Source organism: Rhinoderma darwinii, unplaced genomic scaffold (assembly GCF_050947455.1).
Source record: "Rhinoderma darwinii isolate aRhiDar2 unplaced genomic scaffold, aRhiDar2.hap1 Scaffold_2583, whole genome shotgun sequence".
NCBI lineage: Eukaryota > Metazoa > Chordata > Amphibia > Anura > Rhinodermatidae > Rhinoderma > Rhinoderma darwinii.
Genome location: NW_027462878.1, coordinates 1,159 through 17,271, shown reverse-complemented (window position 1 = coordinate 17,271; position 16,113 = coordinate 1,159). Strand labels below are relative to the sequence as shown.

The 16,113-nt window shown below is 52.0% G+C and overlaps 1 protein-coding gene across 1 annotated transcript; it reads right to left on the bottom strand.

The window, feature by feature from the left end:
- Positions 1–893: 893 nt before the first annotated feature.
- Positions 894–13,587, bottom strand: LOC142703142 (cleavage and polyadenylation specificity factor subunit 1-like; the record flags this gene model as incomplete). Its single annotated transcript, XM_075848206.1, has 7 exons — positions 13,444–13,587; positions 13,179–13,206; positions 12,964–13,097; positions 12,803–12,883; positions 2,335–2,486; positions 1,117–1,263; positions 894–1,033 (listed from the first exon to the last, which is right to left on the bottom strand). Coding segments are annotated over exons 1-7 (826 nt in total), but the record flags the coding sequence as incomplete, so codon positions are not given.
- Between the last annotated feature and the right edge of the window lie 2,526 nt (positions 13,588–16,113).

Sequence of the window (16,113 nt, the reverse complement as noted above, 5' to 3'; positions counted from 1 at the left end):
TCCACCTGCAGATTATGAGATGATGCGGTGAGTCCATCATACAAGAACACAAACAAATATGTTTCCCCGACTAACCCCAACCGTACACAAACCCCCGACCCTAACCCTACATTACGCGGACCCTAGCCTTAGTCCCTACATTACGCTGACCCTAGCCTTAGTCCCTACATTACGCTGACACTAGCCTTAGTCCCTACATTACGCTGACACTAGCCTTAGTCCCTACATTACGCTGACCCTAGCCTTAGTCCCTACATTACGCTGACACTAGCCTTAGTCCCTACATTACGCTGACCCTAGCCTTAGTCCCTACATTACGCTGACCCTAGCCTTAATCCCTACATTACGCTGACACTAGCCTTAGTCCCTACATTACGCTGACACTAGCCTTAGTCCCTACATTACGCTGACCCTAGCCTTAGTCCCTACATTACGCTGACCCTAGCCTTAGTCCCTACATTACGCTGACACTAGCCTTAGTCCCTACATTACGCTGACCCTAGCCTTAGTCCCTACATTACACTGACCCTAGCCTTAATCCCTACATTACACTGACCCTAGCCTTAATCCCTACATTACGCGGACCCGAGCCTTAATCCCTACATTACGCTGACCCTAGCCTTAATCCCTACATTACGCGGACCCGAGCCTTAATCCCTACATTACGCGGACCCGAGCCTTAATCCCTACATTACACTGACCCTAGCCTTAATCCCTACATTACGCTGACCCTGGCTTTATTCGGTATGCCGACCCCATCCCCCACACTAGACCTACAAGAACCTTAAACGTAAACAATACGGACCCTAACCTAGGACTCCAGACAAATACATTTCTACAATATTTACAAAATGAAATAACCCGGAGACGCAGGACCCCGGCCGCTCACTCACCGATGGGCTTGGGTACAGCCAGGGACTGGGTGCAATCATAGGGCAGGCCGGAGAGGGACCAGATGACGGGATGAACCTTCTGCATAATATTTAATGAGATGGCGACAATACAGCAGGTGTCCTGACGCACGGCCACCCGACTACAAACACAAAGAGGAGGATTCATGAACGGAGGACCACCACAGGGACCGCCACAGGGACCCTCACCACACGTGCCACCTACCCCGGCCAGGTCTGGTTCGGCTCAAACAGGATGAGCAGCGTGGGCTCATAGTAGCCATGGAGGAACTGCAGGTCAATGATGTTCAGCAGCTTCTCGTCCAACTCACGAACATCGATGATATAACTGGGAAGAAAGCTGGACCTCTGCCTGCGAGGAACACAAGCACAGGTAAGAGGAGGGAGACCCCCAGCACACACAGGCGAGAGGAGGGAGACCCCCCAGCACACACAGGTAAGAGGAGGGAGACCCCCCAGCACACACAGGTAAGAGGAGGGAGACCCCCAGCGCACACACAGGTGAGAGGAGGGAGACCCCCAGCGCACACACAGGCGAGAGGAGGGAGACCCCCAGCACACACAGGAGAGAGGAGGGAGACCCCCAGCGCACACACAGGCGAGAGGAGGGAGACCCCCAGCGCACACAGGTAAGAGGAGGGAGATCCCCCAGCACACACAGGTAAGAGGAGGGAGATCCCCCAGCACACACAGGTAAGAGGAGGGAGATCCCCCAGCACACACAGGTAAGAGGAGGGAGACCCCCAGCACACACAGGTGAGAGGAGGGAGATCCCCCAGCACACACAGGTAAGAGGAGGGAGATCCCCCAGCACACACAGGTAAGAGGAGGGAGATCCCCCAGCACACACAGGTAAGAGGAGGGAGACCCCCAGCACACACACGTGAGAGGAGGGAGACCCCCAGCACACACACGTGAGAGGAGGGAGACCCCCAGCACACACACGTGAGAGGAGGGAGACCCCCAGCACACACACGTGAGAGGAGGGAGACCCCCAGCACACACACGTGAGAGGAGGGAGACCCCCAGCACACACACGTGAGAGGAGGGAGATCCCCCAGCAAACACAGGTAAGAGGAGGGAGACCCCCAGCACACACAGGTAAGAGGAGGGAGACCCCCAGCACACACACACGTGAGAGGAGGGAGACCCCCAGCACACACACACGTGAGAGGAGGGAGACCCCCAGCACACACACACGTGAGAGGAGGGAGACCCCCAGCACACACACGTGAGAGGAGGGAGACCCCCAGCACACACACGTGAGAGGAGGGAGACCCCCAGCACACACAGGAGAGGGAGACCCCCAGCACACACAGGAGAGGGAGACCCCCAGCACACACAGGGGTCATCCAGTAGGGGGATCACATGAGGTTTATCTACTACATCACTACAGATGGAAGTCACAGCATCGGTCACCTACCCCTCCGCCAATAGCCCCTCATGCTCCTCTGTCAGCGTGTCTCTCCGGAAGGGTAACACTACCAGCCTGGTGCCATATATCAGCATAACAGCGCATCGCCCGCTGGGGTCCACCCGAACCTTGGGGATGTGGACGTTCTGCACAAAACCATCCTGTAATAAGAGAAAGTCATCACCACCGAGCCAATAATCATCATCGTATATTAGAATGGTCACATGTGAGGCTGATCACCGGGAGACCCCCCCCCCCCCTACTGGGAGTCTACTGTAAGTGAACCCTGGGGGGACCCTGATCAGGAATGGAACGTCTTCTGACCCCTAGGGGGACACCACTACTGTAATCATCAGTCTCCCTAGATTGTCAGCTCTTGTGGTCAGCCCCCTCCTGCAGTGCTTATTGTTACTCACGGGGGGCTGGTACCCCACAGCGCCTCACAAAGAGGAGAGCAAACCTGACAATTCAGAATAAGCGGTCACGTGTGTACACCAGGGATAACCCCATTCCTGCCTATTATAGGACTTGTACTCCGCATTATTGAAGGAAAAGGTAGAGAAGGGACAAGAGTTGTAAATAGTAAAAAGAAAAAACTTTATTAAGAGATTATATTAAAAACTTGTATCAATTTCTTACAAATTATCCAATGTAGGTGCAAATAAATTGCAGTGTAGATGACCCCCCGTCATACAGCATTGGGGCAGAATTCGCCCTATGAATGATTAACTACCATTTATTACTGACCTAATCAGAGCAGCCTATTGTGGAGTATCTTCCTCCATAATGAGCTGTATTGTGTGCTGTAACACGAGCCCGGTCTAGCACGAGCCCGGTCTAGCACGAGCCCGGTCTAGCACGAGCCCGGTCTAGCACGAGCCCGGTCTAGCACGAGCCCGGTCTAGCACGAGCCCGGTCTAGCACGAGCCCGGTCTAGCACGAGCCCGGTCTAGCACGAGCCCGGTCTAGCACGAGCCCGGTCTAGCACGAGCCCGGTCTAGCACGAGCCCGGTCTAGCACGAGCCCGGTCTAGCACGAGCCCGGTCTAGCACGAGCCCGGTCTAGCACGAGCCCGGTCTAGCACGAGCCCGGTCTAGCACGAGCCCGGTCTAGCACGAGCCCGGTCTAGCACGAGCCCGGTCTAGCACGAGCCCGGTCTAGCACGAGCCCGGTCTAGCACGAGCCCGGTCTAGCACGAGCCCGGTCTAGCACGAGCCCGGTCTAGCACGAGCCCGGTCTAGCACGAGCCAGGTCTAGCACGAGCCAGGTCTAGCACGAGCCAGGTCTAGCACGAGCCCGGTCTGACACGAGCCCGGTCTGACACGAGCCCGGTCTGACACGAGCCCGGTCTGACACGAGCCCGGTCTGACACGAGCCCGGTCTGACACGAGCCCGGTCTGACACGAGCCCGGTCTGACACGAGCCCGGTCTGACACGAGCCCGGTCTGACACGAGCCCGGTCTGACACGAGCCCGGTCTGACACGAGCCCGGTCTGACACGAGCCCGGTCTGACACGAGCCCGGTCTGACACGAGCCCGGTCTGGCACGAGCCAGGTCTAGCACGAGCCAGGTCTAGCACGAGCCAGTCCAGTAGCCGTGGGGCAGCGGCCCTTATTGCCAGTGTGCTGTGTTTGCGTGCACTGAATGTATCAACGCTTACTATGAATTACTGGACACTGTGTAAGTGTCTTGACGTCCTCACCGCGTAGATGCGAGAGACAACCGGCAGCAGCACGACAATTATCCAGCTGGGAAGATTGAGTTCACCGCTAATTGCACTCCGTGTGTGGTGGCAGTGATATAATCCGGCAGCCCAAGCCGAGACGGTCTATATCCATGAGCAGCGCTGTAGTTTGCAGCAGTGACGCAGCGGCCCGTAGTGAGGGGCACGGTGTGAAGTGCCCTAATGGTTGGATGCTTGGAATAAACTGGACACCAGGTGAGTGTCACGTGCACCGCTAACCACCGCTTCAGAGACAAAGCGTAACGCCACAGCCCATATGAGGTCAACTTTGTAAAGTGCCCTGAGTTTCTTCGTGCGAGTTTCAAGTTTAACCCCGTGTCAGTGTCTTTAACGTTGTCACCGCTGAGACGGGAGAGACGTAGGGCAAGAGTTCAATAAAGTGTTCGGGCTGAGCTATCTCTGGGCCGCTGCGATGACACAGTGAATGCTGACAGTGATTCCACCCGGCAGCGTCCGCCGAGACTACGGGCTGAGCTGTCTCTGTATGCTGCTGTGATGACGAAGCAAACGCTGTCAGTGAGTTAACACGGGTCGAGAAACCACCGGCGCTCTCCCGGCTGGGAGCAACAGCGAGGCTCAGGATGGTTTTCGGACTACTGGATTATATTGCAGACAGTGTTTGGTAGAGGCTGGACCTATTTCATTGGTATGGCTATACACCCGACGCGCGTTTCGCCGCCATTCCAGCTTCCTCTTGGGGTGTGACCCGCCGGTTTGGACGCCCTTTTATCCGGTGAGTGCTGATTGACGGCTACAAGGGCCAATCGTATTTTTGATATATATGTAACCGTGTGAACGGCGGGTGGATTGACTCCAAATACCTGCCAACAAGCTCAATCTCATATTCTCAAAGAGCAATCCGTATAAAAGCTTCTAGTCCATGATGAATGTAAGACCAGATGTGTTTGTTACTCCATTGTGTAAAGTACGTGTATAATTGTATATAGATCTAGAGCACCGGTTTATAGACGATCTATGGAAATACAACCAGATATCAAAGGAGGTTCATTAGTAAAAATCTAAGTATTGAGAAGCAGAAAACGGGTCTAATTGATGGAGCGAAGTCTCTGGAGCTCATAAGGGAACATTACACGTCTGCCATGATGTGAAATCTGGAGAAATCCACACAAAACAACCAAAGGTGAAACTCTCATTCACACCCTCGGGATTGACCGAATTCACCTGAAAAATCCACCGACTTTCTCTTCTCACAAGGGCTTCGTCCAGATTGCCCCTCTGATGCCCGATGTGAGATGACGGATCCCCCAGCCTTTGAGGTTGTTTGTAATGCTTGGTAATTGGGGTCGGGGTGAAGGGCTTGTTTTGTCCCGGACTTTCTTGCTTATTCTTCTCCTAATTTAAGATGGAGCCGACGTGTTCTCTGATTCTAACTCTCAGTTCTGCCCACATATCTGAGACCACAGGGGCACCCCGGGCAGGAGATCACACCACCGATGTGCATTTGATGTGTTCCCTGATGAGGATAAAATCCTGGTGTGAGAGGTTTGTGTTGATGGTTTGTGCGGGAGAAATGACTTGAGACCAGCAGATTGGGAATTCTTCTTCTTCCCTTGCGGTAACCGGAGGGGATTTAGTCTCCTAAGATTTTTCCCAGATCAGTGTCTGTTTTTAGAACATGCCGGTGTTCAGAACGTCCAGCGTTGTGTTCCAATCCTCGTGATCGTCCGTGATGAATCTTGGTTGAGTTCGGAGATCAGCTCTGTTCTTAGCGCTCTGTTGTAACCTTCTTTTATGCTTCTATTCCAGTAATTTCTCATCTGTAATCTGGATTTTAATTCTGCCGCTCTCTGTTTGAAGATTCCAAAGGTTGAACAATTGCATCTTAAGCGCAGGAATCCCCCGGATGTTGCCGTGAATGTGCGCGCTCCGCATCCAATAGGCTGGTCATTAAGGGGTTAAGCGCAGGAATCCCCCGGATGGTGCTGTGAATGTGCGCGCTCCGCATCCAATAGGCTGGTCATTAAGGGGTTAAGCGCAGGAATCCCCCGGATGGTGCTGTGAATGTGCGCGCTCCGCATCCAATAGGCTGGTCATTAAGGGGTTAAGCGCAGGAATCCCCCGGATGGTGCCATGAATGTGCGCTCTCCGCATCCAATAGGCTGGTCATTAAGGGGTTAAGCGCAGGAATCCCCCGGATGGTGCCGTGAATGTGCGCGCTCCGCATCCAATAGGCTGGTCATTAAGGGGTTAAGCGCAGGAATCCCCCGGATGGTGCCGTGAATGTGCGCGCTCCGCATCCAATAGGCTGGTCATTAAGGGGTTAAGCGCAGGAATCCCCCGGATGGTGCTGTGAATGTGCGCTCTCCGCATCCAATAGGCTGGTCATTAAGGGGTTAAGCGCAGGAATCCCCCAGATGGTGCCGTGAATGTGCGCTCTCCGCATCCAATAGGCTGTTGGTGGCCGTTTCTTTCCTATAGAGATCCGTATTCAGCTCTCCATTTCCATCTTTGTATATTTTGATATCCAGGAATGATATTGAGCTAGAACTAGAATCTAATGTCAGTTTAAGATTGAGGTTGTTATCATGAAGTTGGCGTCTGAATTCTTGAAGGTCGGAGGCAGTGTCGCTCCAAAATATCATCTATAAAACGCCGCCATAAACCGACATGATTGGTGAATTCACTCGTTCTGTCAAAAACGGTCATTTCCTCCCACCAACCCAAAGAGCTGTTCACAAAGGTTGGAGCAACTGCTGCTCCCGTGGCAGCTCCACGGATTTGTAAATAAAAACGATCAAACAAAAAATAATTACGTGTAAGAATCAATTTCAGGGCACGAAGGACAACGTTTTTCCGGACAGGGCTAGAATTGGTGTCTTTTGAAAGGAAAAATTCCACAGCTCTGCATCCCCTGGAGTGGTCAGTGCTCGTGTAGAGACTTTCCACATCACAAGTCACTAGAATCTCATCTGGGATCAAATTTATTCCTTTCCATTTCTTTCAAAACCTGCATGGCGTCTCTGGTGTGGGAAGACAACTGGTACTCAATTTCTCTAAGTTCATTATCCAACCAAATGCTGCATTTTCAGTTCGATTCCCCACACCAGAGACAATAGGTCTTCCCGGGGGATAGTCCCTATCTTTGTGTATCTTGGGAAGTAAATATAGGGTGGCTACCCTGGGATCTTTTACTGACAAATATTTATTTTCATTGAGGGATATGGCTCCCAAACTGTGGCCCTCTTCAATCACGGTTCTGTACTCTTGATTTTGGATCACCCCATAGTGGTTTATAGCAGTCTTTGTCAAGTAGTTGCCGCTTGGCCTCATGTATATATTAGTCCTTGGGCCAAACGACAACATTACCACCTTTGTCAGACCGCTTGTAGACCACAACGTCCCACAGTTTGAGTTCTCTGAACGCTCTCTGCTCTTCCGGCGAGATGTTGTGTGGACAGGCAGTGATGGTCTCTACTCACCAGGTCCACCAAAGACCTTAATTGCTGGACAGGTGTCCATTGGTGGCGTCCATTGGTGGCATGACACTGGATTTTGGTTTGAGAGGTTTTCTAGTTCCAAAAGTTGGCTTGTTAGTCACATCTAGATAGAGGTTTTCAGATAGCAATTCCCCCAAATCCTTGATGGTCTCCATTTGCTGTTCTAACATTGTTCTTGTAGGGATGACCATGGTTTGATTTTCTAATGAAATATTGTGTTCATCTCTAGCAAAGATCTTCTTATAGGTGAGTTTGCGTCCAAAGAGATGCAGATCCTTCACGATAGGAAATGTATTCAATCTGGTTGTCAGACAGAAGTTTAAGCCTCTTTATATAACCTTGGCTTGAGCCACAGTCAGAGAGTGTTTAGACAAATTGATAACCTGTAGTGAATCCGAAGGTGCTCTTCTGTTATTTAGGGTTACATCCTGTCATGTGTTGAGTTTTTTCTTTTCCCTCTCTGGGATCCCCTGAATCCCCATGTCCCTCTGTCCCGTAAAAAAGGGACTTCGGAGTTGGGGTTTGTCTCTTTGTCTAGTTCTAAATGTCTTTTGGGCAGACCCTTTGCTCTGTTCCTACTTCTCTGTGATGGATATTCGGATTCCGAGGCCTCTGTATCGGTGTCCGTAAAGTTGTGCGTTCCAATGTGGTCAAGTCTATTGGTCTTATTTTTGTTACTATTCAGCCGATTAGATTTCTTTTTGCCCCATTGATCTCTTAAATATTTGCTCCTTTTTCTATTTTTAACCTTCGTCTCTACAATGTCAAGCTGGTCCAGGGCTTTGTTGAAACCTTCTTCAAAACCACGTGAACTTTCATGAGTCTGTAATTCCGGAGTAAGTGTATTCTATTTCTACTTTCTCCAAGATATAGGACTCGTCTTCAATCAAAATCCCCACCAAAGTTCTGGAGCAATCCGTCAGGGCTGTTTCCCATTTCTCTCTCAACCCAGATTTTGACAGTCCGTATGAGGGAAAAAGGGAAATGCGTAAGCCTCTTGAGATTAATCCTTGCTCCAAATACTGTGATGGGGCTGACTTAGTCCACGTGGACTGTATTTGTCTAATTTGTAGGTCCTTACATTTCTTTAGGAGTTCATCAACATCCAGGTTTTTATCTGGACGTTGTGTATCCGAGACTGTATTCAGTAAGACACCAATTCTAGCCCTGTCCGGAAAAACGTTGTCCTTCGTGCCCTGAAATTGATTCTTACACGTAATTATTTTTTGTTTGATCGTTTTTATTTACAAATCCGTGGAGCTGCCACGGGAGCAGCAGTTGCTCCAACCTTTGTGAACAGCTCTTTGGGTTGGTGGGAGGAAATGACCGTTTTTGACAGAACGAGTGAATTCACCAATCATGTCGGTTTATGGCGGCGTTTTATAGATGATATTTTGGAGCGACACTGCCTCCGACCTTCAAGAATTCAGACGCCAACTTCATGATAACAACCTCAATCTTAAACTGACATTAGATTCTAGTTCTAGCTCAATATCATTCCTGGATATCAAAATATACAAAGATGGAAATGGAGAGCTGAATACGGATCTCTATAGGAAAGAAACGGCCACCAACAGCCTATTGGATGCGGAGAGCGCACATTCACGGCACCATCTGGGGGATTCCTGCGCTTAACCCCTTAATGACCAGCCTATTGGATGCGGAGAGCGCACATTCACAGCACCATCCGGGGGATTCCTGCGCTTAACCCCTTAATGACCAGCCTATTGGATGCGGAGAGCGCACATTCACAGCACCATCCGGGGGATTCCTGCGCTTAACCCCTTAATGACCAGCCTATTGGATGCGGAGAGCGCACATTCACGGCACCATCCGGGGGATTCCTGCGCTTAACCCCTTAATGACCAGCCTATTGGATGCGGAGAGCGCACATTCACAGCACCATCCGGGGGATTCCTGCGCTTAACCCCTTAATGACCAGCCTATTGGATGCGGAGAGCGCACATTCACGGCACCATCCGGGGGATTCCTGCGCTTAACCCCTTAATGACCAGCCTATTGGATGCGGAGCGCGCACATTCACGGCACCATTCGGGGGATTCCTGCGCTTAAGATGCAATTGTTCAACCTTTGGAATCTTCAAACAGAGAGCGGCAGAATTAAAATCCAGATTACAGATGAGGAATTACTGGAATAGAAGCATAAAAGAAGGTTACAACAGAGCGCTAAGAACAGAACTGATCTCCGAACTCCAACCAAGATTCATCACGGACGATCACGAGGATTGGAACACAACGCTGGACGTTCTGAACACCGGCATGTTCTAAAAACAGACACTGATCTGGGAAAAATCTTAGGAGACTAAATCCCCTCCGGTTACCGCAAGGGAAGAAGAAGAATTCCCAATCTGCTGGTCTCAAGTCATTTCTCCCGCACAAATCATCAACACAAACCTCTCACACCAGGATTTTATCCTCATCAGGGAACACATCAAATGCACATCGGTGGTGTGATCTCCTGCCCGGAGTGCCCCTGTGGTCTCAGATATGTGGGCAGAACTGAGAGTTAGAATCAGAGAACACGTCGGCTCCATCTTAAATTAGGAGAAGAATAAGCAAGAAAGTCCGGGACAAAACAAGCCCTTCACCCCGACCCCAATTACCAAGCATTACAAACAACCTCAAAGGCTGGGGATCCGTCATCTCACATTGGGCATCAGAGGGGGCAATCTGGACGAAGCCCTTGTGAGAAGAGAAAGTCGGTGGATTTTTCAGGTGAATTCGGTCAATCATGAGGGTCTGAATGAGAGTTTCACCTTTGGTTGTTTTGTGTGGATTTCTCCAGATTTCACATCATGGCAGACGTGTAATGTTCCCTTATGAGCTCCAGAGACTTCGCTCCATCAATTAGACCCGTTTTCTGCTTCTCAATACTTAGATTTTTACTAATGAACCTCCTTTGATATCTGGTTGTATTTCCATAGATCGTCTATAAACCGGTGCTCTAGATCTATATACAATTATACACGTACTTTACACAATGGAGTAACAAACACATCTGGTCTTACATTCATCATGGACTAGAAGCTTTTATACGGATTGCTCTTTGAGAATATGAGATTGAGCTTGTTGGCAGGTATTTGGAGTCAATCCACCCGCCGTTCACACGGTTACATATATATCAAAAATACGATTGGCCCTTGTAGCCGTCAATCAGCACTCACCGGATAAAAGGGCGTCCAAACCGGCGGGTCACACCCCAAGAGGAAGCTGGAATGGCGGCGAAACGCGCGTCGGGTGTATAGCCATACCAATGAAATAGGTCCAGCCTCTACCAAACACTGTCTGCAATATAATCCAGTAATCCGAAAACCATCCTGAGCCTCGCTGTTGCTCCCAGCCGGGAGAGCGCCGGTGGTTTCTCGACCCGTGTTAACTCACTGACAGCGTTTGCTTCGTCATCACAGCAGCATAGAGACAGCTCAGCCCGTAGTCTCGGCGGACGCTGCCGGGTGGAATCACGGTCAGCATTCACTGTGTCATCGCAGCGGCCCAGAGATAGCTCAGCCCAAACACTTTATTGAACTCTTGCCCTACGTCTCTCCCGTCTCAGCGGTGACAACGTTAAAGACACTGACACGGGGTTAAACTTGAAACTCGCACGAAGAAACTCAGGGCACTTTACAAAGTTGACCTCATATGGGCTGTGGCGTTACGCTTTGTCTTTGAAGCGGTGGTTAGCGGTGCACGTGACACTCACCTGGTGTCCAGTTTATTCCAAGCATCCAACCATTAGGGCACTTCACACCGTGCCCCTCACTACGGGCCGCTGCGTCACTGCTGCTCATGGATATAGACCGTCTCGGCTTGGGCTGCCGGATTATATCACTGCCACCACACACGGAGTGCAATTAGCGGTGAACTCAATCTCCCCAGCTGGATTATTGTCGTGCTGCTGCCGGTCGTCTCTCGCATCTACACGGTGAGGATGTCAAGACACTTACACAGTGTCCAGTAATTCATAGTAAGCGTTGATACATTCAGTGCACGCAAACACAGCACACTGGCAATAAGGGCCGCTGCCCCACGGCTACTGGACGGGCTCGTGTTAGACCGGGCTCGTGTTAGACCGGGCTCGTGTTAGACCGGGCTCGTGTTAGACCGGGCTCGTGTTAGACCGGGCTCGTGTTAGACCGGGCTCGTGTTAGACCGGGCTCGTGTTAGACCGGGCTCGTGTTAGACCGGGCTCGTGTTACAGCACACAATACAGCTCATTATGGAGGAAGATACTCAATAGGCTGCTCTGATTAGGTCAGTGCAGGACAGTAATAAATGGTAGTTAATCATTCATAGGGTGAAATCTGCCCCAATGCTGTATGACGGGGGGTCATCTACACTGCAATTTATTTACACCTACATTGGATAATTGGTAAGAAATTTATACAAGTTTTTAATATAATCTCTTAATAAAGTTATTTTTACGATTTACAATTCTCTAAAGGAACCACAATTCTTGTCCCTCTCTACCTTTTCCTTCAATATACATTTGCATAATGCTGGTGGTATACACTATTGTGGTTCCAAATACTCACTCTATATAATATAAGAAGAGAGGGTATTTGCAAAACTCCCTATTTAGGACTTGTACTCTGCATTATTTAGCAGATTTCCCCTCTGCAGACTCCATCTCTAATTCTCATTTTTTTCTGAGCTAGTGAGTGGAGTCTAACAGCTATCAGGTCTTCTTTACACTGCAAACATAAGAGGAGAATCCTGCTCTCCTACCTCCAACACATACATAGAAGCTGCAGGATGGAAGAGATTATACAGCAGTACTGAGCAGTGTAGCTGAGAATCCTGCACTAGGGTGACAAAGATATCTTACCAGCAGTCTGTGACTCCTCTTTGCTCCTGCTACCCCTCCTCTCTCCATAGGCTTCTATGGGCAGCAGTTTGCGTCTCTCTCTCTCTATAGACTTCAATGGGCAGTGTGTCATAAACTTCTATGGACAGCAGCTACTGTGTTTCTCCCTGCATCCCCTTCCCTCTCAATAGACTTCTATTGGCAGGCAGTGTAATGACACACGCCACTTCCTGCAGTCCATATCTTCTGCAACTAGAGACAGATTTTGCTTAACAACGGGGTGGACCAGAAGATTACCAGCACGGGAGACACCCAGCGTCAGTAACTACACCCAGAACTTGCCCGGATATGAGAGGTAAGGGACAGAGTTGTTCTAGATCTTATTAGCTCAGCAGAAGTTGCTTGACAAGTCCATGTCCATTTAACATAATATCATTGCCAGTTACGTACCCGCAGTTCTGGCTCCTCAAAGTAATGTAGAGACAAGGTCTTCAGGTCGTGGGTCTCATGATCGTACTCCACGACAGACAGCTGGAGAGAGAGGAGCGAGAGGTATGAGGTGCTGAGCGGCTCCTTACAGAACACATGATGCCCCAGTCCCACAATCCCACCTTGGCATCTGAGAAGCTGAGTAACAGGGCGTCTCTCTTGGCTCCCGCCAGCTGAACACTCGCCATGGACATGATGTTCCCAAAAAACGAGAAGGCGGCCATCAGCTCCAGCTTCTCCTTGTGTCCTTTCCCATCTGTCAATACAAGAAGAGACCATCAGCAGCAGACGCAGGGGGCGACTGTATCCGGCTGCTCTGGGGGGGGGGGGTCCTTACCTGATGATTTCTCCCCTTTGTTGGAGCTCTGGAAAAGAAAAGTCGGCAGCAAGTCAGTGATAATAAGAGGCAGCCGGTACCTCGCGCCCCAGTGTTTAAGTGCAGGACCCCCAGAGGTTGCCTCATCCTGCTGGTGACGTACAAAGATGATTGCAGCTATTAAAATCTAAGACGGACAATGTCACAGCGGAGATCAGCGCGGTGGGAGGAGCCTGACCTTACACATTATTACCATGGTCACGTACAGACAAGCGGCAGCACTCACCTCGGCATCATGGTTCAGGCGATACACGTACAGCTGAGACGTGCCGGCAACCACAAGATTCTTTTCAGCATTAGAGAAGAAGTTGCAGTACATAGAAAACTCCAACCCGGTTGGGGGATGGGCCTGCCGGTACACCGCGTACATCCTGGCGGGAGACAGAAAATACAACAATCAGCGAGTAGACGGGAGCGCGGAGAGCGCGGGCAAAGGGGAGGGCGGAGGGGCCGAGAGCGCGGGCAAAGGGGAGGGCGGAGGGGCCGAGAGCGCGGGCAAAGGAGAGGGCGGAGGGGCCGAGAGCGCGGGCAAAGGAGAGGGCGGAGGGGCCGAGAGCGCGGGCAAAGGAGAGGGCGGAGGGGCCGAGAGCGCGGGCAAAGGAGAGGGCGGAGGGGCCGAGAGCGCGGGCAAAGGAGAGGGCGGAGGGGCCGAGAGCGCGGGCAAAGGAGAGGGCGGAGGGGCCGAGAGCGCGGGCAAAGGAGAGGGCGGAGGGGCCGAGAGCGCGGGCAAAGGAGAGGGCGGAGGGGCCGAGAGCGCGGGCAAAGGAGAGGGCGGAGGGGCCGAGAGCGCGGGCAAAGGAGAGGGCGGAGGGGCCGAGAGCGCGGGCAAAGGAGAGGGCGGAGGGGCCGAGAGCGCGGGCAAAGGAGAGGGCGGAGGGGCCGAGAGCGCGGGCAAAGGAGAGGGCGGAGGGGCCGAGAGCGCGGGCAAAGGAGAGGGCGGAGGGGCCGAGAGCGCGGGCAAAGGAGAGGGCGGAGGGGCCGAGAGCGCGGGCAAAGGAGAGGGCGGAGGGGCCGAGAGCGCGGGCAAAGGAGAGGGCGGAGGGGCCGAGAGCGCGGGCAAAGGAGAGGGCGGAGGGGCCGAGAGCGCGGGCAAAGGAGAGGGCGGAGGGGCCGAGAGCGCGGGCAAAGGAGAGGGCGGAGGGGCCGAGAGCGCGGGCAAAGGAGAGGGCGGAGGGGCCGAGAGCGCGGGCAAAGGAGAGGGCGGAGGGGCCGAGAGCGCGGGCAAAGGAGAGGGCGGAGGGGCCGAGAGCGCGGGCAAAGGAGAGGGCGGAGGGGCCGAGAGCGCGGGCAAAGGAGAGGGCGGAGGGGCCGAGAGCGCGGGCAAAGGAGAGGGCGGAGGGGCCGAGAGCGCGGGCAAAGGAGAGGGCGGAGGGGCCGAGAGCGCGGGCAAAGGAGAGGGCGGAGGGGCCGAGAGCGCGGGCAAAGGAGAGGGCGGAGGGGCCGAGAGCGCGGGCAAAGGAGAGGGCGGAGGGCCCGAGAGGGCGGGCAAAGGAGAGGGCGGAGGGCCCGAGAGGGCGGGCAAAGGAGAGGGCGGGCAAAGGAGAGGGCGGGCAAAGGAGAGGGCGGAGGGGCCGAGAGGGCGGAGGGGCCGAGAGGGCGGAGGGGCCGAGAGGGCGGAGGGGCCGAGAGGGCGGAGGGGCCGAGAGGGCGGAGGGGCCGAGAGCGCAGGCAAAGTGAGAACAAAAAATAGACCCTAGTAGTTGGCGGGAATGTGAAACAATACAAAATTCTAATATGCCCGGGACATAATAAAACCAAAATTTCCAACTACTCTGTGAAGTCAGAAAATAAAAAGGAAAAATTATTAACTTTAAATTAACATGAATGAAAATGACACAAAACATTCAGGGCATTAATTGGCCAATCAGAGACAAGCGGGAAGTGTAGAGTGAACAGAACGGGCGGAAGAGTCAGGATTATCAGTACAGGACACAGCAGTGATGTATACAGTGAGGAGGAGGAGGATTATCAGTACAGGACACAGCAGCGATGTATACAGTGAGGAGGAGGATTATCAGTACAGGACACAGCAGTGATGTATACAGTGAGGAGGAGGAGGATTATCAGTACAGGACACAGCAGTGATGTATACAGTGAGGAGGAGGAGGATTATCAGTACAGGACACAGCAGTGATGTATACAGTGAGGAGGATTATCAGTACAGGACACAGCAGTGATGTATACAGTGAGGAGGAGGGGGATTATCAGTACAGGACACAGCAGTGATGTATACAGTGAGGAGGAGGGGGATTATCAGTACAGGACACAGCAGTGATGTATACAGTGAGGAGGAGGAGGATTATCAGTACAGGACACAGCAGTGATGTATACAGTGAGGAGGGGGATTATCAGTACAGGACACAGCAGTGATGTATACAGTGAGGAGGAGGAGGATTATCAGTACAGGACACAGCAGTGATGTATACAGTGAGGAGGAGGAGGATTATCAGTACAGGACACAGCAGTGATGTATACAGTGAGGAGGAGGAGGATTATCAGTACAGGACACAGCAGTGATGTATACAGCGAGGAGGAGAAGGATTATCAGTACAGGACACAGCAGTGATGTATACAGTGAGGAGGAGGATTATCAGTACAGGACACAGCAGTGATGTATACAGTGAGGAGGAGGAGGATTATCAGTACAGGACACAGCAGTGATGTATACAGTGAGGAGGAGGAGGATTATCAGTACAGGATACAGCAGCGATGTATACAGTGAGGAGGAGGAGGATTATCAGTACAGGACACAGCAGTGATGTATACAGTGAGGAGGAGGAGGATTATCAGTACAGGACACAGCAGTGATGTATACAGGGAGGAGGAGGATTATCAGTACAGGACACAGCAGTGATGTATACAGTGAGGAGGGGGATTATCAGTACAGGACACAGCA